The 24,538-nt window shown below is 37.1% G+C and overlaps 1 protein-coding gene across 1 annotated transcript in view; it reads left to right on the top strand.

The window, feature by feature from the left end:
- Positions 1 to 24,538, top strand: part of LOC127438809 (fibrillin-2-like) — an 89,692-nt gene that overhangs the window by 42,191 nt on the left and 22,963 nt on the right. The window contains exons 11-44 of the mRNA XM_051694663.1: positions 758 to 994; positions 1,077 to 1,217; positions 1,693 to 1,812; positions 2,463 to 2,588; positions 2,677 to 2,799; positions 3,280 to 3,555; positions 5,224 to 5,277; positions 5,374 to 5,499; positions 6,010 to 6,135; positions 6,265 to 6,384; positions 6,965 to 7,102; positions 8,806 to 8,856; positions 8,963 to 9,088; positions 9,403 to 9,630; positions 11,314 to 11,439; positions 11,724 to 11,852; positions 11,954 to 12,079; positions 13,234 to 13,359; positions 13,537 to 13,659; positions 13,740 to 13,865; positions 13,974 to 14,099; positions 15,666 to 15,788; positions 15,887 to 16,009; positions 16,111 to 16,236; positions 16,537 to 16,659; positions 18,323 to 18,445; positions 19,744 to 19,905; positions 21,437 to 21,505; positions 21,600 to 21,725; positions 22,814 to 22,939; positions 23,018 to 23,167; positions 23,277 to 23,348; positions 23,447 to 23,572; positions 23,668 to 23,793. Coding sequence (XP_051550623.1) covers positions 758 to 994; positions 1,077 to 1,217; positions 1,693 to 1,812; positions 2,463 to 2,588; positions 2,677 to 2,799; positions 3,280 to 3,555; positions 5,224 to 5,277; positions 5,374 to 5,499; positions 6,010 to 6,135; positions 6,265 to 6,384; positions 6,965 to 7,102; positions 8,806 to 8,856; positions 8,963 to 9,088; positions 9,403 to 9,630; positions 11,314 to 11,439; positions 11,724 to 11,852; positions 11,954 to 12,079; positions 13,234 to 13,359; positions 13,537 to 13,659; positions 13,740 to 13,865; positions 13,974 to 14,099; positions 15,666 to 15,788; positions 15,887 to 16,009; positions 16,111 to 16,236; positions 16,537 to 16,659; positions 18,323 to 18,445; positions 19,744 to 19,905; positions 21,437 to 21,505; positions 21,600 to 21,725; positions 22,814 to 22,939; positions 23,018 to 23,167; positions 23,277 to 23,348; positions 23,447 to 23,572; positions 23,668 to 23,793 — 4,449 coding nt within the window. The remainder of the gene's footprint in view (positions 1 to 757; positions 995 to 1,076; positions 1,218 to 1,692; positions 1,813 to 2,462; positions 2,589 to 2,676; positions 2,800 to 3,279; positions 3,556 to 5,223; positions 5,278 to 5,373; positions 5,500 to 6,009; positions 6,136 to 6,264; positions 6,385 to 6,964; positions 7,103 to 8,805; positions 8,857 to 8,962; positions 9,089 to 9,402; positions 9,631 to 11,313; positions 11,440 to 11,723; positions 11,853 to 11,953; positions 12,080 to 13,233; positions 13,360 to 13,536; positions 13,660 to 13,739; positions 13,866 to 13,973; positions 14,100 to 15,665; positions 15,789 to 15,886; positions 16,010 to 16,110; positions 16,237 to 16,536; positions 16,660 to 18,322; positions 18,446 to 19,743; positions 19,906 to 21,436; positions 21,506 to 21,599; positions 21,726 to 22,813; positions 22,940 to 23,017; positions 23,168 to 23,276; positions 23,349 to 23,446; positions 23,573 to 23,667; positions 23,794 to 24,538) is intronic.

The following is a 24,538-nucleotide window of genomic DNA, read 5'->3' as shown; positions in this document are numbered from 1 at the left end:
ACCACCTAACGACACCCTTCCGAACATCAACCCCTTAAAGTGTTTTGTATGAACAAACACCAGTTACATTTTCTTGAGAAAATTGTGTAAATTTTTTTGAGAAAATTAAAAACATCTAGTTGAAATATCACTCTTGACATAAGAATGCGTGTGGTATTTTTATGTAGTTTTGAGCCACACAGATGTGACCTTAAAGTACATCATAATCCTGTCATGATGAGCCAAAAGTACTGTAGTTATAAATTACACTTCTCATACTGTATTACATTCAAAACAACGTTCAGAGAAGGAATTTCTTCAGATGTTCAAGAGTTGGACCTTTATGTAGCGCTCTTTAAAGACTTACTGCACAGAGTAAAATCAAGAAAAATACATCTCAGGTCAACAGAGCGACTTCAGTTCTTCCCACAAGATAAAACATTCTTTCATTGCCGCCTCCTTCATCCCCATGTGTTTTGTGTTCTTTTCTCTTTTTTGACAATGTCATGTTTGAGCCGCAAAAATGCACTGAGGTTGCCAAATCCCTTGCCAATTCCTCAATTTTCTTGTTTAACACAATTAGAGCCCAGTAGAAAGGCATAGATTATTATTTACAAGGGAGTAATTTGTCCCCAAGTATTGTTTTAAAATTCTGAACATAAACGTTGGCTGAAATTGGCAAAAAGTTGAAAAAATGGAAGTATTTAAGTAGCTGAAACATTTTAGCGATTGTAATTTACGTTTTTTCCGACTTTGACCATTTTTTTTACTATTGTAGACGAATACAGACGGCTTTGCATTCAGAGGCTTCCTTTTGGAACTGGCAACGGTGGTAGCATCCACGGCGGTACCATCAACGGTGGCAGTTTCAATGGTGCCGATTTCAACAGCGGTGGTTTCAACGGATACGGCATCAAAGTTCCTGCGCAAAATGGAAATGGGGGCGGCTACCCATCTGGAGGCATCGGTGGTGACACAACTGGAAACGGCAACGGCGGCACGAAGACGCAAATCAGTATGTTGCCAACTTTGTCAACAAATCCCCAACTTGGTTGCGAAAGCCACAAAAATAATTCTGTCTTGTTGTTCGTTATCAGGCCAGTTGAACGAGACTACCATCGACGTGTGCAAGCATTTCACCAACCTGTGCCTGAACGGACGCTGTATTCCAACGCCAACAAGATACCGATGTGAATGCAACATGGGTTACAGGCAGGATGTACGCGAAGAATGCATTGGTAAATATGTATATAGGTGCCGGTACTAGGATGTGATTTGGAGGGGGGTTTTGACCTGTAGGGTGGGCAATAGGATCCCTATTCATCTGACCAGGGGAGTCCCCTGTAGTTGTTTTACCATCCATCTTGGGGGGGTGGGTGTACAAGGAAAATCTAGGGGCCAATGCTTCCCCTTAGACCCGGCCATGTATGTATACAGTATATTCTAAACATATTCTCTAAAACTGTGAGATCTTATGGTGGAATTCAGCAAAAAATAAATAAAAAAAATTTACAAGTCTCCTGGACTTGTGAAAATGCCCATCTAAGACAGCCTCTGCTGCCATCTGTAGGTGATTCATGCCATTGCATGTCTGTACCTCAGGCCTGAGCTTGCTGAATATAGCAAAAGTTGCAGATTGTGCCATTTTATTTGGAAACATATTCTTCACTAATTGTGTTAATGGTCTCCCAAATGTCTGCTTTCGTACATCAGATGTGGACGAATGCATAAGTAACCCTTGTGTGAATGGAGACTGTGTCAACACTCAAGGATCGTACCATTGCAAGTGTCATGAGGGATACCAGGGCACCCCTACCAAGCAAGCCTGCATTGGTATGTTCCATATTGGTTTCACCTAATGGAATTTGAGTTTCTAGTTTTGTGCCTAGAGCAGTTTTTGTGTCAGTTTCAAATGTTTGGGGTTTGAAAATGTCTTAAAACCACCTTAATAAGCACATATCTTTGCAACGCTCATATTACTTACAGACAGTATTCTTGTAGATCAATATTTTTTCTGTTAAAACCGATAACTACGATTTGTTCCGTAACAGAGTTGAACTATTGTGCTTGACAAGGCCAATAACAGTGTAAATGTAATGGCAGCTTATCTCCGTTTGAACCACTTTATGATGTCACTACCTGAAATATGATGTTACAGAGATTTTTAAGCAGCAGTGTTCAATAGAAATTGCAGGAACAAAGAGAAATTCAGCATTTTCTCAGAAAATTCATTAAGCATTTTAGAGTAATAAAAACTACATTACAGAAAAAGCATGATATTTTCATTTTAATAAAATCGAAATGTTGGTAGAATTTAATTTTATATACTATATAACCCATTAAAATGTAACGGTGATGAAGAGAGACCAGCAAATTGGCTGTTAAACAATCATTTGAAGATTCAAAAGTCAGCATAACTTTTCTTTACGTGGCACAGCACCCTATGTCGGACAGTTGGAACTAACACATTTCTGTTGTTTTAGACATTGACGAGTGTATCGTGAATGGGGTGATGTGTCGAAACGGCCGCTGCGTAAACACAGACGGCAGTTTCCAGTGCATCTGTAATGCTGGCTTTGAAATCAGTCCGGAAGGCAAGAACTGCATCGGTAAGCATTGAAATTGTAACTCTGTAAACTACATACATACATACTTTTTGGTGGAATATGAATAACCTAATCTATATCTTTCCTTCAGACCATGATGAATGTGCCACCACTAACATGTGCCTCAATGGCATGTGTATAAATGAAGATGGAAGCTTCAAGTGTATCTGCAAACCAGGATTTGCTTTGGCACTCAATGGACGCTATTGCACTGGTGAGTTTGAAACATTGAAACATTCAAATAAAATAAAAGTTCCATAAAAGTAGTCTGTAGAAAATCTTCCCATCGTAACTCTCAAATTCAGCAAATATTTGCAGTTTCGACATCAGTGACAAACAATCATATTGACTTAAATAATTAACGATCACTAGATTTGACTACAGTGACATCATTTATGTCAAACCTGGCTTAACATGTCTTGAAACAGCAGGTTTGATGTCAGTGTTATCGATCCTCATTGATTCTCGCCTCTCATGATTCTTCTCCATTGACGTCAAACCTGTCGGGAAGTGTCTTGAGGCAATTGAGTTTGCTTTCCTGCAATATGATTTTTCAGTAGTGGTTGATGAGTCTTTATTGATAATGCAACCCTTATTATAAATGCTTCAATAAGACAAACGCCTGACTTTCTATGTATTAATGTTGTATAGCAATTTACGGTGTTTGTGCAATCTCCTTTATTCACGTTTACAGACATCGATGAATGCCAGACTTCGGGTATCTGTATGAATGGCCGCTGTGTAAACACCGAGGGCTCTTTTCGCTGCGAGTGCCCACCAGGTCTGGCCATCGACATGGACGGGCGGGTGTGCGTGGACACCCACATGCGCACAACCTGCTACGGGGCCATAAAAATGGGCACCTGTTCTCGCCCGTTTCCCGGAGCAGTGACGAAGTCTGAGTGCTGCTGTGCCAACCCGGAGCACGGATTCGGAGAGCCTTGCCAACCCTGCCCTGCTTTCAACTCAGGTAAACCACAACAATACTAATATTTTTTGTTATTAACAATTTTTATTGATTCCAATAACAGATCAAACAAACATAACAGGAAACACGGAATCAAACTACATGAATTTAAACCCTTCCCTCCGAACATTCCCATAATCTCCCATAATCTCTTGAGAGAAGTTAAAGCTCCATCCCCCAGGCTCTGAATTAACAGGGAGTAATACATTGATGCCTCATGACATTTTCCAAAGGCAGTAATCACCACTTCCAGAGTATCTGCCGCTTTAGGGGGGTTTATACTACTCCTAAAAATAGTACAGAACAGGTGGCGCAGCTGTAAATACTTAAAGAACTGAGATCTGGGAATCCCAAAATGTTTAACCAAATTTTCAAAAGATCTCAACCCTCCACTCTCATATAGGTCACCGAGTGTAGTAACCCCCCTTACAATCCACTCTGACAAGCAGAAAGGGGACTTATTAATACATAATTTAAAATAAAAAGTATTTTGATTACTGAAGAGATTACTTTGCATTTTATTGTCATTTGTTTCATTTAATATTTAGTCCTTTCAGATGGAAAACATTTATACATATAAATGATGCGATCCAAAGTGCATTGGAACAGCGGTGAAACACTTTCTTATGATGTGTTACATTCATACGAGCAGACAGAGAAGTAAGTCTGAAGTAAGTTTGGAGCAGAAGAAATAGAAATAAACCTTGTGTAAATTGTCAGCTTTACGATATTCTAAAATGCTATTTCTAGCCATATTACATGCACATGTTACCAGACAAGATCGTACCTTTTTTATCAAGAAAATTCACGTTGGATCATAATTTATTTTTTTCTAGTAAGACCTTTGATATTAGGGCAAAATATCATTCTTGATGATAATTTTTGTATTGTTTTCCGGTAAAAATATCTAAAAATCCTTAAAACAAGATCAGTTAGATTTATCTTGTTTTAGAAACAACACTGCATAAGATATTTAGGTTTTTTTAAGAATGTATTTTTATCATGTGTATTTTGTCTTACTGTACTGGCAGAGTTTTTATAGTCTAAACAAGTGAAAAAATCTACCAGTGCTGAAGAAGTAATCCAAAGTATTTAGATTACATTATTGACCTTGAGTAATCAAACAGAATACATTACACATTACATTTTACAGCATGTATTCTGTAATCTGTAGTGGAAAACATTTCAAAAGTAACCCTCCCAACCCTGCTTAGACAAACACGAAACTGAACTGGTCAGACTATAAAACAGAACTTTTTTTTTCTTTTTTTTAATTAGTCAAAAAATCAATAAATCAGCCACAATGCTGAACACATCATTCATCGTTATTACTTGTTATTCTACTCATTTCACACACTCATTGTTTGTTGATCATTTTCACTTTTTTGAATATAGAAGTTTGCCATTGAAAATGTTTATTATTCTGTTTGAATTATCACTGCACATTCATATTAATTTTCTTGATTTATATCGAATGACTTTACTGAGTTAATGATTTACACATTTTTGAGTTACAAATATTTTTATGTTTGATGGTTTTGAGCGGCAAAGTGTACTCAGTACTTGTATATTTGAGGTAAGCTGTTTTGACGTTGAATTTTCTGAGCTTTGATTGATTACTTGGATGCTAGAAGTGTTATCAGATGGCTAACGTAATTTGTTTATTCTTAGCTGAGTTCCAGGCGGTGTGCAGCAGCGGGCCTGGAATCACCGCAGACGGGCGAGGTGAGTTTCGGTCTACGGCACTGCTGTTATATCTAAAAATAGCACATTTGTTCGTACGCAGCTAATGGCGATTGACTGTATTGTGTTTCTATGTAGACATCAATGAATGCGCTCTGGATCCAGACATCTGCCAGAACGGAATCTGCGAAAACCTGCGCGGGAGCTACCGTTGCATCTGCAACATCGGCTACGAGTCCGACGTCAGCGGCAAAAACTGCGTGGGTAAGTCGAGCTAGCTACGTTTTTTAGTTTTCAGTTTACTTTATATGTATAGCATTAACCTTACAAAAAAATCGAGAGTTCTGGCAAACTAGCCGCAAACTTGCCACAAATACAGTATGCCGCAAATTTGCCACTCGTTATTTACACATACAAATGAGCTTGTGATTCGTCGTAAACGTTTGCCAGAAGTTTGCAACTCTTCACCGGTAATGGTGAACCTGCAGCAAACCTTTGGTGATAATGGACAATTTGTCGCAAGTTTGCCACAAAGCTCATTTGCATGTGAAAATGACCAGTGGCAAATTTACGGCAAGTTAAATTTTTGTACACACTGTATTGTTCTAAAATAAGCTAACGCAAGACCACGTTTGTTATGAATGTTACAAATTTGATTTACGTTTTTTTTTTATACGTGCATAATAACAATATTTGGTGTAACACCTGTTTAATAGTTTAGGGTAAAAAATATGTAAATACATTTTTCGTTAACTTATGTTGTGTATTTTTCAGACATTAACGAATGTTTGGTGAATCGTTTGTTGTGCGATAATGGAATGTGCCGAAACACACCTGGCAGTTACACCTGCTCTTGCCCTAAAGGATTTTCCTTCAAAGCAGACTCCGAAACATGTGAAGGTAACTAAATTTCCTTTTTCAAATGTTTTAAATTTTTTGACATTTTCATCCTTTTTCGCGAAAGTGACGTTGTCATATTTAATGTATATTTTTGTGTTATTGATTTTGACTCATGATTCTCTCATTCAGACATCAACGAATGCGACTCAAACCCCTGTATTAATGGCATTTGTCGCAACGTGGCCGGTTCCTTCAACTGCGAATGTTCTCACGGGAGCAAGTTGGACTCTACAAACACCATTTGCGTGGGTGAGTACGATCATTCGGTTTTGGCTAAACGTCAGCACAATTTGTTTCGACAGCTATATTTTTAAATAACATATACAGTGGCCTTCAAATTATTTTCTAGCAGCATGTGTTTGCAGATGATACTCAGTTTGAAATATTGTTTTCTAACATTATACATTTTGAAAAGTGTGACTTAACTTTTTGTGGTCTGTTATGTCTAAAAACCAACCAAAGAGAGACTCTATCACACAATGTTAATGTAGTGATGTGCATGTCAGTGTTTATTTCCTCCTTTTAAAAGTGACTGGATGTTATTTTGCTACTTTCATTGTGCCTGTTTTCCAAGTGAGGGGGGTTTCATTTATCTGAAACTGAACGTTGTTTGATTTAAATTAATGGGGTGTGAAGGCAACAGGTTGAGCGTTTGTGCTTTCAGGATGAATGTCCATTATGATTCTATCCCACTACGCTATGGGGTGTCCGTCGCAGACATCAGAATTAGTTTATATCTGCAGAAATACATTGATTCTCGGTAGGGGAGCCATTCTAAATGTCAACGTGTCCATTTATTTTCTTTCGTTTGTTGATTTCGTCCATGCAGACAGCATGAAAGGCACCTGCTGGTTAAATATTCAGGATGGACGCTGTGAGGTGAATATAAACGGGGCAACGCTGAAGTCGGAGTGCTGTTCAACGCTTGGGGCGGCCTGGGGAAGCCCGTGTGAACGCTGTGAAGTTGGTTAGTTCAGCTATATGCACATACACACTCACACACATTTACTCAGCAATCTGAATGAGAACATACAAAAGAGTTATTTAATTTTTATGTAAAAGCGAATTATAATTAATGTAGACAACACCTAACCCAAACGCTATCCTTAACCCTGTTTTTTTGCATTTTTAGAATTTAAAAAAAGCATTATTCACTTAAAAAAAGTCTTAATTAGTATGTTTGTCTTGTTTTGTTTTTTTCAGTAAATATATCTAAACATCCTTAAAACAAGAAAAATTAAAATACATTTAAAATGAGTAAATATTAAAGAGCACCTATTACGTTTTTTCAAATATGACCTTTCATGTAGTGTGTTATACAGCTGTTTGTGAATGTAAAAAAGTCTGCAAAGTTTCAAAAATCAAAGTGCACGACAAATGGAGTTATTGACTCCCAAACAAAAGAACTGATTCTGAACATCTGAAATGAGTCGTTTGTAATTCCAGACTTACTTCCTGTACTAACCTACGTAATTTGGTAACAAAAAAACCCACCTCTGGTCTTCACTGGCTGCTAGCGAACAGCTTTGACCCGCCCTCAAACACTACACTAAGCGATAGACCAATCACAACAGACTGGGACATCTGACCAATCAGAGCAGAGTATGCTCTCTGAAAGGAGGAGTTTAGAATGAATCCTTTAGAACGGATCATTGAACGAGTCGTTTTCTTGACACTGAGCAAAAAAGGTAATGCTGCAATTTAAATGATGAGCAAATTAAAGTGTTTTTTGACCTTGGATGCAGGTAAATCTATTGCATGAGACCTTTAAAACTAAATTAGGCACGTTTAAAAACCATAATAGGTGCTCTTTAATGCCTTAATTTGGTGTGATTAATTATATAAAAGATAATAAGGAATATTCCTACCATCGAAACAATTCAATCTTGAAGTACCACCTGTTTTCAGCGGGGGGCAGTAAGTAAAACTCCATCTGTATGGGCAACGTATAGCTGTACAGAGAACAAACCATACTCAGCTTGCATAAAAATACATTTATCTTGACACAGTGACCTAAAAACTTTAAAGTGACACAACCAAAGTGAGATGCTCTAAAAGCGTCCGTCTGATGCATGTGTACATTGACGTGTCCTTAAAAAAAGCCCTTATAATAAATCTATTCAGGACAGATTTATGAATTCAATTGCAAAAAGGCTTTCTGTGGACTGTGCAGTAGTGAGGAAATAAACAATATACTGCCGTCTACAGACACTTTTTGTATTGTCTAATTGTTTTTCTCATCTGCCACAATAATGTAATGCATTTAAAAAATATATATCATTATTTAATCATTATATATTGAATGATTGTTATTCATGAGCCTTTCTCAGCAAATATTTTATATAAACGATTAATCACGATTAATTCGATTAATCGGCATATCATGTAATTAATTTGATTTAAAGATTTTAATTAATTAAAATATAAATGAACCTAATTTATATTTTACATTTATATAACATTTATTTATTAATATTTTTTCCTAATGGAAATAATAACTTTATTAATCAGTTTTCTCTTTGAAGATGTGACCAGAAAAGGTTTTGTCGGACAAAATTTTAGCAAGTTAAATGTTCTGCAATTTTGTCACCAAAACACTCAGATACACAAATTAACAGTGCTGTGCAAGTTTTCACATTCGTTAACCTGACCCATATTTTCTCCTCACAGATACGGCCTGCTCGAAAGGTTTCGCCCGGATGAAAGGACTCGTGTGTGAAGGTAATTTTTAGCCAGAGTCCTTTGCTGCATTTACCTCCCAGAATATCTTGTGCAGTTGCATAAGACATCAGACCTATTATACATCACATTTCTGTTCTGTCTTTAGATATTAATGAGTGCGAGGTATTCCCTGGTGTGTGTACGAACGGCCGCTGTGTGAACACCCAGGGCTCGTTCCGATGCGAGTGTCCGGAGGGACTTACACTGGACGGAGCCGGACGAACTTGTGTCGGTATGAGAACGCAGCGCAAATGTCTTTTAATATTGTACTCTGTGCATTTAATTTTCCTTTTGAAATAAATCATGACTTTGGATGATTTATTGGTTCAGACAGCACAATATATCATTTACTCAAAGTTGAATGTTTTTTTAATTAAAACCAGAAACTAGTAACTTTATTTCTGACTGCAAAGAAAAAAACGAATCCAAAACAAACTTATTTTTATTCATCCGATAACATATGTAAACCATACTATGAAGAGCGATTTGGTTGATTTGGAAATGTTTGTGTGTGTGTGTGTGTGTGTGTGTGTGTGTGTCTGGCAGATATCCGTAACGAGCTGTGTTACATGAAGTGGGACGAAGATGAATGTGTCGAGCCGTTAACGGGCCGGTACCGTGTTGATATGTGCTGTTGTACGGTGGGTGCGGCATGGGGTGTGGACTGTGAGGCGTGTCCCAAACCTGGCACGCCCGAATTCAAAACCATCTGCCCACGTGGACCTGGAATTGCCAACCGGGGGGATATCCTGACAGGAAGACCCTTCTACAAAGGTTTATTGTCAAAGATGTCTTTAATTTCTGAAAAGTTTTGGCTCTGTATTTTTTAATGACAAAAGAGTAGAAATTATCATGTATAAAAATTTGGACCGATATCTATAATTTTTTATTAATAGATATTATTTCTATTCTGTTTAGTACAAGATTTTACCATTTGAATTGGGAAAAAAACAGTTCTGGCATTTTTGGTTTAAAAAAATTGCAGAAACAGACCAATGTCAATATAAATCTATACGGTTTAGTATTTTCAAAACCTATTGTAGAAAAAAGAGTTTATCATTTGAATTGGAAAAAAATATGTTCTGACATTATCGTTTCCAAATATCTGCCATATCAGACTGATCGTTTTGAAAATACTAATATTAAAATGTAAAAGTTTAAATTGGGAAAAAAATCAGTTTTGACATTATCGGTTTTATAAAAAAAAATAGCAGAAACAGACCGATTATTTTGAAAATAATAGTATTGACCAATGTCAAGATAAATCTATACTGTTTAGTATTTTCAAAACCTATAGTAGAAAAAAAAATTATCATTTGAATTGGAAAAAGAAATAAGTTCTGATATTATCGGTTTCAAACCGATAATTTTGAAAATAGTAATGTTGGCCGATATCAGCAGAAATGTATACTGTTTAGTTTTTTTGAAAAATCTGAAGTAGAAAGAGTTTACCATTTGAATTGAGGAAATTATAAGTTATAAAAAAAAAAATTTTTTTATCATTTTAATTGAAAAAAACAAAACAAAAAAAAGTTCCCATATTATCACTTTCCAATATTGGCCTTATCAGACCGATAATTTAAAAAATACTAATATTGACCGATTACAATATAAATCTATATTGTTTAGTATTTTCGAAACCTATAGCAGAGAAAGAGTTGATCATTTGAATTGGGGAAAAAAATTCTGATATAACTCATTTCCACTATTGGCCTTATCAGACCGATAGTTTTGCAAATACTAATATTGGCCGATATCAGTTTAAATCTTTACTGTTTAGTGTTTTCAAAACCGATAGTAGAAAAAGATTTTATAAATTGAATGGAAAAACTAGTTGTTATCGGTTTCAAATATCTGACGAATCAGACCAGTAATTTTGAAAATAATAATATTGGCCAACATCACTATAAATCTATATGGTTTAGCATTTTCGAAACCTATTGTAGAAAAAAGAGTTTATCATTTGAATTGGAAAAAAATACGTTCTAACATTATCGCTTTCAAATATCTGCCGTATCAGACTGATCGTTTTGAAAATACTAATATTAAAACTTAAAAGTTCAAATAAAGCTCTAAAACGTATAGTTCATGCAAAACCATTTTGTTTAATCATTGACCCACAACACTTACTTAGTTTACTCATTTTAACCACTAATAGTTCTAAACATAAATATCTAATATTGGCATTATATTCATTCATTTTCTGATATAGCATAAATTCACGTACAAGGACCTTTTTGATAAAATACTTATTAAGTTTCATCATTTCAGCCTTAGTTGCGCTATGAATATTTTGATTATATAAACATTATAGTTTTTAAGAAATATAACATAAAAGTTTAGAAATCTTTCATTGACTGTTATGTTCATGATGAGCATACTGGACTGTGATTGGTCATTTCTGGTTGTGAGTGTGAAATGGTATGGTTATATTTCTGTTCCCTTTTTTTTTTTTAGATGTAAATGAATGTAAGGTCTTCAGAGGTCTGTGCACTTATGGAACGTGCCGGAACACCATTGGAAGCTTCAAGTGCCGCTGTGACAACGGTTTCGCTCTTAACATGGAGGAGAGAAACTGCACAGGTGAGCCGCTCAATTGAGAATTTATTACTGTATGTTTGACGCCCTCAAATGAGCGCAGTTTTCTTTCCTGTGTTGATGTACTTCCTATTTAAACAGGAAGTTCGGGGTGGAACATATTGAAGAACATAACATAATTAAAAAGAAACAATATTCAGTATATTTGATTAAACATTGATCTTGTCAGCTTTTAGGAGTGCAACGCATATAGATGAAAACAACTTCAGTTTTGATTTCATGGGCTCTTTAAATGTATCGATCACACAATTTCTGTGTTGTTCTTGCAGATATTGACGAGTGCACCATCTCTCCTGACCTCTGCGGTCACGGCACATGCGTCAACACGCCGGGGAGCTTTGAGTGTGAATGTTTTGATGGTTATGAGAGCGGCTTTATGATGATGAAGAACTGCATGGGTAACATGCACACACACACACACATTTTCCCCTCGAGGTTAACCTTTAACATTCTTGAGTGTCTCGAAAGCTCACGTTTCTCATTCACGTCTCTCTCATAGATGTTGATGAATGTGAGCGAGACCCTCTGCTTTGTCGTGGGGGCACGTGTGTGAACACAGAGGGCAGTTATGAGTGCGACTGCCCCCCAGGACACCAGCTTAGTCCAGACGGATCTGCCTGTGAAGGTACCAGAGTCCTACCGTACTAGAATATATAGAACATATGCTATATCTGATATAGAACATGCTGTATTTGTGTGTCTTCTGTTCAGTTTTAAATTGATTGTATTTATTATTTAATTAATTATTACATATAAAATTATAGTTTCATTAATTATTTAATATGATGTTGCACTGTCTTCTTTATTTAATCATTTAAAAATAATTCTCATCCTCCTTGCTAGGGGTACTTTCTCTAAACAATTTAGAAACTTGTATTACAGCACTGTGTTATTATTACCTCCCTAGGATGATTAGCTTCTGTTGTTCTCCTCATTTGTATGTCGCTTTGGATAAAAGTATCTGCTAAATTAATAAATGTAAATGATGTAGAACAAAAGTTCAGTTTTAAATTGAACATTTATTTATTAAAAAAGAAATTATTAAATATAAATGGATAGTTTAATTAATAGTTAAATTCAGTTTTAATAATTAATTAAATTATTAAACTATTATTATACTTAAATAGTCAATTAAATAAACCATTATTTAATATTAATAATTATTTAAATTTATTTTATATTTAATAATTTATAAATAATTAATTAATAATTAATTATTAAAACTGAATTTACTTATTAATTAAACTATAATTGTACATTTAATAATTTAGTTTTAATGAATAAATGGTCAATTATTTTACATTTTAATTTTTAATAATTAAAATGTATTAAAATGTATAAAATAATGTTAAAAATAATTTAAATTAATTAATAATATACTTGTTTAAAATTAATTGTTACTTAAATTATTATAATTTATTAATTAAAAATACATTATTATAAATAATATTTATTTTTACTATTTTATATTTACCATAAATATATATATATATATTTTATAATAATAATAATAATAATAATAAGTATATATTATTATTATTTTATACTGTATAATAGAAAATTCTATATTATAAAAAGACACAATCATTTATGTGTTCTATACAATTTATGTTTTTAAGAATTTGAAAAGGATAGACAAGTTTAGTTTTAACTAAATCTTTTCTTATGGTTTGACTTTGTAAAATTGTTTTTATTTTTTCAGTTATGTGCCAAAATATCAAACTCTGCCACTCTCTTATTCCCTTGTCCTCTCTTTCTGTGTGTTTATTTTTGTTCCAGATGTGAACGAATGTCTGTTAAGTGACAATCTGTGTAAGAACGGTCAATGTGTGAACATGGTGGGCACCTACCAGTGCTCATGTGACACGGGTTACCAGGTCACGCCCGACAGACAGGGCTGTGTTGGTAAGACACACATCTGAAATATTACTAAAATAGGTTAATAGTGCAAAAGAATTGTACATATTGTGCATTAAGTAATTTCCGGAAGCACTTTATATCCACTTGCTGGTAATACGTTTTAGTAAGAAAGTGTCCAAAAACATGCATTTTAAATGTAAATGTTGTTTTATATGATTGCAGATATTGACGAGTGCACCATCATGAACGGCGGTTGCGATACACACTGTACGAACTCCGAGGGCAGTTACGAATGTAGTTGTAGTGAAGGTTACGCCCTCATGCCTGACCTCAGGACCTGCGCTGGTAAGACACATTCACACAAACACACTTGCACACAAAAAATGTGCTTTTCCTCACAAACTGACCCCTTTCTTTCTCTGTAGATATCGACGAATGCGAAGACACGCCTGACATTTGCGACGGCGGCCAGTGTACGAACATCCCCGGAGAATATCGTTGCCTCTGTTATGACGGCTTCATGGCTTCCATGGACATGCGCACCTGTATCGGTAAGAGAGAGAGCGCCCCCTATCTGTAGTTCCTCAAAACAGCTTCAAAGTTACTATGTATATGTGTAACCATGAGAAACTCAATCTGCGTAATATGTTTGTGTCCAGACGTTAACGAATGCGACCTGAACCCAAATATCTGTCTCCATGGAGACTGTGAAAACACCAAGGGTTCCTTCATCTGCCACTGTCAGCTGGGATACTTCGTCAAAAAAGGCTCCACCGGTTGCACTGGTACTGTTAAATGTTTATATTTCAGTTCTTCTTGCAAAGTTCTTACATACATTTAATTTTGAAAGTCGTAATTGTTTTGTTGTAATTGTGTTGGATGAATTTCCATTTCTTTTCTGTCTTTTTAACTCACTGAAACTTGATTGTTGCTGGTCCAAAGTGGTCTACCAGCCCTAACCAGCTTGAATAAGATGCTTTACCCAGTTAAACCAGTCTACCAGTCATTAGTCCAGCGGAATAACCATCTAGTCCAGCTTGGACCAGCCAGAAAGCTTGTCAAACCAGTTTCGATCATACTCAACTTGAAACGTTGTTTTTAACCCATTTTACTTCATATTTCGGAGTGAAACAGAATGTGTATTGTGATAAAATGCAGGTTGAGACTTCATTTTATCCACCAGAAATTAACTGGATGGTGAAAAGTGGTTGAAGGGGAGGGGATGAAACAAGAGGGATTGGTGACGTCAGCCAAAAAGGAAAGTCGTTTCAAAGGCAGAACAACTTATTACATTTTGATTTAAGATTATAAAACAGCAAAAAAATAAAAATTAGTATTTTTGTCTTGTTTCCTAGTAAAAATATGTAAACGTTCTAAAAAAAAAAATCACCGGTACTTAAGCAGAATGGCTTTGAATATTAAGTCTTGTTTACAGAGAAATCGAACAAAATTTGGTGCAGTTTTTGCTTACAACAAGAAAAAACTATTTGCCAATGGGGTAAGGAAATAAACATGTTTTCCCTTTTAAATCAAGTTTTTTTCATAACCCTTTAGTAAATAGTTTTTTCTTGTTTCGTGCATAAATGTTAATACATTTTGTTAGATTCCTCTGAAAATGAAATATATTATGCCATTTTGCTTGTCAAGTAAATGTAACTTTTTTTAATAATATTTAGATAAATTTTAGATAGAGACTACCACCCCTGGAGTCGCGAATTCGAATCCAGGGCGTGCTGAGTGACCCCAGCCAGATCTCCTAAGCAACCAAATTGGCCCGGTTGCTAGGGAGGGTAGAGTCACATGGGGTAACCTCCTCGTGGTCGTGATTAGTGGTTCTTGTTCTCAATGGGGCGTGTGGTAAGTTGTGCGTGGATCGCGGAGAGTAGCATGAGTCTCCACATGCTGTGAGTCTCCGCGGTGTCATGCACAGTGAGCCATGTGATAAGATGCACAGATTGACGGTCTCAGAAGCGGAGGCAACTGAGACTTGTCCTCCGACACCCGGATTGAGGTGAGTAACTGTGCCACCACGAGGACCTACTAAGTAGTGGGAATTGGGCATTCCAAATTAGGGAGAAAAGGGGATTAAAAAAATTTAGTTAGATTTCCCTTAAAACAAGACAAAATATCTAATGCCATTTTGCTTGTCAAGTAAATCTATCTTGTATTTTTACTGGAAAACAAGACAAAATTACAAATTATGAATAAGGTTTTTTGCAGTGTAAGATCAATTTAGATTTTATGTTGATTTTAAATGCCGAGCCACAGTAAAGCTCAAGAACGAACGTACAACCTGATTGTAATATTAATAAGCTGTAAACCGACAATGTTTTTGCGATGTATTTTTACAGATATCGACGAATGTGAGATCGGCGCGCATAACTGCGACATGCACGCTGCTTGCGTCAACGTTCCAGGGAGCTTCAAATGTCGTTGTCGTGACGGATGGGAAGGCGACGGAATCAAATGCATTGGTGAGTGTCCAACAGAGCGTAAACGTCACGTTAACGTTTATCTCAAAGTAGTTTGAGATTTATTCTGTGGCACTATATGTTTTGTTGCATCATGGCAGATGTTGATGAGTGCGTCACTGAGGAACACAACTGTAACCCGAACGCCGACTGCATGAACACACCAGGGTCGTATCGCTGCACCTGTAAAGAAGGATACAACGGAGATGGCTTCACCTGCTCTGGTAAGAGAGGACGTACCGGAATCTATTGCTCGTCTTTCTAATGTCTAGGAGAAACTAGTGAGATATTAAAGAGATCTCATATGTGATTTTTCTTTCTCTAGATATGGATGAATGCGCGGACAATGTGAATCTTTGTGAGAACGGTCAGTGTTTGAACGCCCCCGGTGGATACCGCTGTGAATGTGAGATGGGCTTCACCCCCACTGAAGACAGCAAAGCCTGCCAAGGTAAAAACACATTTTCTTAATCAGTATTTATGTTTTGTTTTACAGTAAAAATGTCTAAACATGTTTCTTTCTTTTTTTTACTTGAGAAAGCTTGTTTTCAGAGAATATATTATATTAAGCTTATTTTCCTTGTTTTATGCATGAACCTCTTGACATTTTCTTAGATTCAGGTTTAGAAACAGACAAAAAAAATTTGTTTCACAAGTAAATTTGATCTTGTTTTAAGGATGTTTAGGTATTTTTACGAAAACACAAGACATTAACAATAACACATTCACATCACTCTGTGTCATCCGTCAGATATCAACGAGTGTAACTTCCAGAACATCTGCGTGTTCGGATCATGTCAGAACTTGCCTGGAATGTTCCGCTGTGTGTGTGACTACGGATACGAGCTGGACCGCAGCGGAGGAAACTGCACAGGTGAGAACACACAGGCATCCCTCAACGCTCATCATCATGGAGATGTTAATACTGTCAACACAGTGACAGTGTTTTGCACTGAAAACAAGTGTAGCCTTGATTTTAAGCTTCAGGTCCACTATAGTGACACACACTCAGTAGGGTGCATGAAATGAAATGTGGAGACCACTAATGTATTCAAACCCCTACCGACAGTAACTTCCAGAGTGAGTCAACCATGAACACACACTTCATGCAATCAAAGAGACCATTAAACACACACAGAATACACAAACATTCAGCACTTAAGTTGAAGTAGAGAAATCTGCTCAAAAGTGCAGTATTTCTCAGTTATGTCTCATTTTCGTCTCACTTTCTCACATTTGTCTCATGGCTGCCAGTTCTTTCACTGTGACAGAGCACTAAACACTGATGCATTCAGATCATCATGCATTCAAGCATTGGAGCTAAATTTGAGAAATCTGTATTTTTCAGTAACATCTCATTTTCATCTCACATTCATTGTTGTTTCATTGCCATCTATTCCTTTACAGTCCCAGAGCAGCACAGCCAGGAACAAACTCTTACTGCATGCATTCAAATTTTGAGCACTGGAGCTGAATTTCAGAAATCTGGTCATAAAAGCAGTACTTTTTAATGTCTCATTTTCAACTCACTTTCGTCTCATGGTAAAACAAACAAAACGTGGAAACATCTCTGAAGCTACATTTGAGAAAACTTGTCAAAAATGAAGTATTTCTCATTTTGATCTCACTTTCATCTCAAATTCGTCTCATGGTTAAAACACAAAAGGCAGAAATATCACTGGAGCTGAATTTGAGAAATCTTGTCAAAATTGAAGTATTTCTCTTTTTTTATCTCAATTTCATCTCACATTGGTCTCATGGTAAAACACAAAACTCAGAAATATCACTGGAGCTGAATTTGAGAAATCTTTTTTTTTTTTTTCTCCCAATTTGGAATGCCCAATTCCCAATGCGTTTTTAAGTCCTCGTGGTCGCGTAGTGATTCGCCTCAGTCCGGGTGGTGGAGGACGAATCCCAGTTGCCTCCGCGTCTGAGACCGTCAACCCGCGCATCTTATCACATGGCTTGTTGAGCGCGTTGCCACGGAGACATAGCGCATGTGGAGGCTTCACGCCATCCACTGCGGCAACCACGGTCAACTCACCACGCGCCCCACCGAGAACGAACCACATTATAGCGACTACGAGGAGGTTACCCCATGTGACTCTATCCTCCCTAGCAACCGGGCCAATTTGGTTGCTTAGGAGACCTGGCTGGAGTCACTCAGCACAACCTGGGATTCGAACTCACGTCTCCAGGGGTGATAGTCAGCGTCTTTACCACTGAGCCCTCTGAATTTGAGAAACTGAAATTGAAGTACTTATCTTTTTTTTTATCTCACTTTTGTCTCACATTGTCCTGCATGGTAAAACACAAAACGCAGAAATATCACTGGAGCTGAATTTGAGAAATCTGGTCAAACGTTAACTATTTCTCAGTTATGTCTCATTTTCATCTCACATTCGCCTCATGGTAAAACACAAACATTCATCACTGAAGCTCAATGATGGAAACTTGGTCAAAAGCGTGCTATTTCTCAGTGAAGTCTCACTTTCCTCTCACATTGATCTCACTGTTGTCTCATGGCTGTTTCTCAGATATCAACGAGTGTTTTGACCCTGTGAACTGCATCAACGGTCTGTGTGTGAATCTGCCCGGCAGTTATCTGTGTAACTGCCCTCCAGACTTCGAGCTGAACCCTACAGGAGTCGGCTGTGTTGGTACGTACTGTACAGAGCTAAAACGGTGATGTTTATTAATGACAATCCCATGGTAACACAGGCAGGTTCATATATTTATTGTGCATGTCAGGTTTTGATACTCTCATCCTATAGTCTTGTGTAAATGTTTTTTATTGTATAAATATTGGCTTTACCGTCTTGTTTTAGTTGTGATGTGTAAGTAAACTGCTCTACAAAGGCAAAACACAGTAGGGTTGTTCCATGTTAAATCAACCAAATTTCAGAAACTTCACCTGCTCAAATTAATGTTTTGATCATTTTTTCATTGATGACAGATAAAGCAAAAATATTAAATACCATGGATCAGTTTACAGAGTAATCTGTTACTTTGTAGAGGGGGGTCAAAATGACAATTAAAATTCACCTATGATTTTGGAGCAAAACTACAGGTTTAAAAAAAAAACATAGAAAGGTGGCAACATCATTGTTATTTTTGCACAGAGATAGGTAGGTCTATTACTAAAATCAATTGACTCCAGCACTTCTTGCTGCATTAAATGCCAATGGCGTTAGTCCAAATATTGGTAAATGCACTTTTTTATGATGTTTTTCCAAAGTTGGTGTGCCTTTAACACCAGAAGTTTTAAAGATATCTTACTCTCCATTTAAATTCTGGTTCAGAACAAATATTACTTTTTGTATCCCCATTTTTAAAGCCCTATATGGTTAAATCTCAGAGATATGGGGCTCTAAATATGGCAAAACAAATGGCGTTTTACCCATTTCTAATGGTCAAATACCAAACGTGGGTAACATGGCATAAGTGAAACATGGCTCTTCAGTTAGTGCACTCCTATATCTAGATTTCAGAAATATACATCTGGAATACATCATTAGAAGTCAAAGCACCAAAGGAGCTAAAACTTTACTGTATTTGTACTCAATATTTTTCTTTTGATTTTTCTACCCTAAAAGAGTCTGTATCAAAAAAAGAAATTGAGCCAGGGACCTCTGGTTGAGTTGACACGGAATGACCTTGTAACTACCCCAACACTTAAAATAAGAAAAATGGCTTCCATTGCACCATGTTTTGCCATTTTTCATTGTCTTGCGCATGATCAGCGCATTTTAAAACGCTGTTTTTAAAGAACTTTTAAAAACAATGTTCTGTTCTGTTCGCTGACCGTTCAGTCTGAACGATCCCTTACTTCGTTTTGCCTTTGCAGGCCAGTACAACATTTTAATTCCATCCCATTGTTCATGTGACTATAAACTTTGGCTAGCTTTGCTAAGTATGTAAATGATATAATGTATGGCGGCTTTTCTTTTTCCGACAGACACTCGTGTAGGAAACTGTTTCCTGGACACTCTGGACCGCGGAGACGGCGGTATCTCCTGCAGCGCTGAGATCGGAGTGGGTGTGACCCGCGCGTCCTGTTGTTGCTCTCTGGGCGGAGCTTGGGGCAATCCCTGCGAACTCTGCCCTCTCCTTAACTCAAGTATGCAACGTTTTGATCATTTTCACAAATTTTTATCAAAAGGTACAAAAGAATAGAATCCCAATATGATTGGAAAATGACGCAAAAAAAAGAATCAAACTTGCATTTTCAGTATGAGCACCACAGCTCAATGTGTTGGAGCACCAACCACTAGGCCAAGGTTCTAACAACCCTAAAATACTTAAAATATATGCTATTTGGTTTCAAACCCAGATAGTCCCTTATACAAGTGCTTTGAGTCTAGCGGAGTCTAGAGTATCAAATAATGCTTGATTGCTTGATGCATTTACATTCATTATTTTTGCTCATTTGATTCAACAAAACCTTAATTCTGAGTTATAATGGTCGAACGATTTGGATGATCCTGATATCTAGATACTAGTGAGGCTGAGGGGTGATTTAATGCAGATATACAAAGGCACAGCAACCATTATTACTTTTAGAAAGCTTGTCCATACGAGTTTTTGAAAGCTAATAATTAGCTGAAATTAGTTATTCATTGACAATGGCCAATATTGGCTATAAATTGACCATGCCGATATATTGTGTTTTTTGCATATGAGTTATGGTTTGAGCCATAATTCAGTTCTTAGACCATGTCCACACTAAAGGCCGAAAACATGCTTTACGCAATTACATGAACGCTACGCTTCTAGCTACGCAAGCTCGATTTTGTGCATAGTTGCAAAATGTGTCAGACTGCAATTCAAAACACAATGCAAGTACGCGTTGCATTCTCAACATTGCCACAAGGGGCACTATAGTGAGATTACTGTGAACTTTCCACTGCTATGGTGAGTTTTCTCTTTCAGCTCAACTGCTGTCATGCTGGAGCAACAGTTTGAAGAGAATATTGCTAAGCAAGTATGTTTGAGTCAAAATATTTATAGCAACTTAGCAGAATAATAACACATTTAGTTTTATAGCATAGACGTTTGAAAGTAACTCCATCACCCCCTTGAGTACTGAGGTTTGTTCCTGCCATGGTAACGCAAGTTAAGCATGTTCAACCAGACAGCACGTTGGCAATGGGGTGGCCAAGACGCTCGCATCTGCATACTTGCATTTGCGTAACGTATGTTTCTAGCCTAATAGGTTTTGGTTGAAAACACATTGATTTCGCTACGTTTTCGCTCCTCATCCACAATAGAACGCCGTTTTCCTCCACCGAAAACTCCCCGGAATGTTTCAGAAATGCTCTCCATTATCGCATACGTTGGAAAACGATGCCATTAGAAAACCGAAAACTGAGTTTTCAAACAAAAAGAAATTAGTGTGGGCATGGCCTTAGATGCTTTGGATAAAAGCATCAGCTAAATGTCTAAATGCAAATGTCTTAGTCACTTTGTTTTAGTTTCTGTTGCATGTAAAATACCTGACAAAGGCATTTAACTATGAAAAAAAAATCTCCCAGACTCACTTTTGCTGAAATCGAGGGTTTTCTGGGTCACCATTGCTTCAGGGCTTGTCCTGATATAATGGGTGGAATTCACACTTCACTGACACTATGATGAATTTCGTCTCTTTACAGCCGAATACAAAACTCTGTGTCCTGGGGGAGAGGGCTTCCGGCCGAACCCCATCACAGTCATTCTGGAGGGTAAGGACAAAACCATGTGTGTGTGTGTGTGTTGGTGTGCGGCACTCTGGTTCGTTTAATGATTGATTGCACTCTTTCTTTGTCCAACACACAGATATAGATGAATGTCAGGAGCTGCCCGGTTTGTGTCAGGGTGGAAATTGCATCAACACGTTTGGCAGTTTCCAGTGCGAGTGTCCGGCCGGGTACTACCTCAACGATGAGACCCGCATCTGTGAAGGTGAAACAAGAGACCCCAACTAATTTGGATATTACTCACTTTATCTCAATAATCCTGTGTAATTGAACACTTTCACGCACGGAATAAATCATGGCTCACTGCGAATAGCACATTTTACATATTTTTCTTATTTTTCGATAAAAGTATCAAAACACTCTTAATATAAGTAAAAATTACTTGAGAATGTTGTAAGATATTCAGTCTTGTTTTCAAAGAAATCTAACAAAATTTGGTGTGGTTTATTCTTAAAACAAGAAAAAACTATTTGCCAATTGGGTAAGAAAAATAAACTTGTTTTCTCTTTAAATCAAGTTTTTTTCTTACCCCATTGGCAAATAATTTTTACTAGTTATAAGCATAAATGTTACTAAATTTTCTCAGATTTCTCTGAAATCAAGACAAATGTCATTTTGCTTCTGATAAAATAAAACAAAATACAGTCATGTTCCTGAGAATGAGAGCTTTCATTTGATATATGACATGTCTATTTAAGTGCCATATGAAAGACTTTTATATTCAAATTAATATTTCTACCCCATTAGCTCTAGGGGGCGCTAATTTGCGACGCAAATGTTTTCAGGCCTTATTTTGTTATTTTGTATTACATAAATGCAAAAGTGATGGTGTTCTCTGAAAAATCCAGATTCTAAGCTTTCAAATGATACCTCATATGCCTGACCTATGTATACAGGGACTTTTAAGTGAAAAAAAAATATTGCAATATAGCGCCCGCCGGCGGGTCCCCAGAGTTTAACGATAAGAATGTTAAGATATTTTTATTGGAAAACAGGACAAAAATACTGGTTTTTTTTTGTTTGTTTTTTTTTTAGATTGATTTTTTTTGCAGTGCACCCCACCATTTTCTCATAGAATATCTAATTTCTCTCCAAAATAAGTCACATTACATATGTACAATAGTTTGCGAATGGTGTTTATTCTACATTTAATGGAAGCTGCCTTTTTGCGTTTATTCATTTTTTCTTAAGTTATGCTTGTGCTCAGAACTTGCTGATATTTGCTTTTAATGTGGGACCAATTCCACCAGTTACGTATGATTTTGAAATGTTATATTCACTTTTCGCACCCAGATATCGATGAGTGCACGGCGCACATCGGCATCTGTGGACCCGGAACGTGCTACAACACGCTGGGTAACTACACCTGCGTCTGTCCGCCAGAGTACATGCAGGTGAACGGCGGAAACAACTGCATGGGTAAGACAAGGGAAATAATCTGCTGTATTGACATTGGATCACAGGCCTCTTTGAGTTAATTGTTTTTTTGTTTTGCAGATATGAGAAAGAGCGTGTGCTATCGGAACTTTAACGACACCTGTGAGAACGAGTTGTCCTTTAATATGACGAAGAAAATGTGCTGTTGTGCATATAATGTCGGCAAAGCCTGGAACAGACCCTGTGAGGCCTGTCCGACCCCTGCTACCTGTGAGGAACACTTTCAATTACTATTTTCACACAATAGGTCTCATTCATAAAACACAACAACAAATTTTTGTGTAAATCATATATTTGTCACTATTTCTCTCTCTTGTAGCGGAGTACCAGCTCTTGTGCGGAAATCAGCCTCCTGGTTTTATTATCGACATTCATACTGGAAAACCAATCGGTAAGTCGAATTAACGTAACGTAATGCAACGCAATGTAAAAGGCTACATGAGTGGATTAATGCAAACAGATCACAAATGTTTGTGTGCGATGCCTCAGATATCGACGAGTGTCGCGAGATTCCGGGTATCTGCACTAACGGAGTGTGCATCAACCAGATCGGAAGTTTCCGATGCGAATGTCCCATGGGTTTCAGCTATAACAACATCCTGCTCATTTGTGAAGGTATTAACGCTTAACTTCAACTGTATTTTTTATTATGAAAGATGTTTATGAATTGCTTATGCATCACTTGTTTGCGCACTCATTTTTCCCATCAGATATCGACGAGTGCACCAGTGGCGACAACCTGTGCCAGCGTAACGCCAATTGTATCAACATCCCCGGCAGCTACCGCTGCGAATGCTCGGATGGATTTAAGCTCTCTCCCAGTGGTGCTTGTGTTGGTGAGTTCGTCCCCTGGTATCCAGAGCCAAGGAATGTTTTCTTCATTGTCCACTAAAAACTTAACAAGTGGTGAATTCACGAAACAGTTGAAACAGTGCTACTTCAGCGCACAATTGTTAGCGCAAAACTCTGCATTTATTTACACTCACGCGAGCACTTTATTAGGAACACCTACTTATTCATGCGATTATCTAATCAGTCAATCGTGTGGCAGCAGTGCAGTGCATAAAATCATGCTGATATGGGTCAGGAGCTTCAGTTAATATTCATATCAACCATCAGAATGGGAAAAAATGTGATCTCAATGATTTCGACCATGGCATGATTGTTGGTGCCAGATGGGCTAGTATAAGTATTTCTGTAACTGGTGATATCCTGGGATTTTCACACACAACAGTCTCTAGAATTTACTCCGAATGGTGCCAAAAACAAAAAAACATCCAGTGAGAAGCAGTTTTGCGGATGTAAACGCCTTGTTGATGAGAGAGGTCAATGGAAAATGGCCAGACTGGTTCGAGGTGACAGAAAGTCTACGCAACTCGGATAACCCCCTCTGTACAATTGTGGTGAGCAGAATAGCATCTCAGAATGCACAACACGTCGAATCTTCAGGTGAATGAGCTACAACAGCAGAAGACCATGTTGGGCACTTTATTAGGACCGTAGTGTTCCTAATAAAGTGCTCGGTGAGAGTATATACCACCCATAATCAAACTTAACCATGGGCTATTTGTGCTGGTATAT

The sequence above is a fragment of the Myxocyprinus asiaticus genome, chromosome 50, assembly GCF_019703515.2.
Source record: "Myxocyprinus asiaticus isolate MX2 ecotype Aquarium Trade chromosome 50, UBuf_Myxa_2, whole genome shotgun sequence".
Lineage (NCBI taxonomy): Eukaryota > Metazoa > Chordata > Actinopteri > Cypriniformes > Catostomidae > Myxocyprinus > Myxocyprinus asiaticus.
This window is presented reverse-complemented; position numbering and strand designations above follow the sequence as displayed.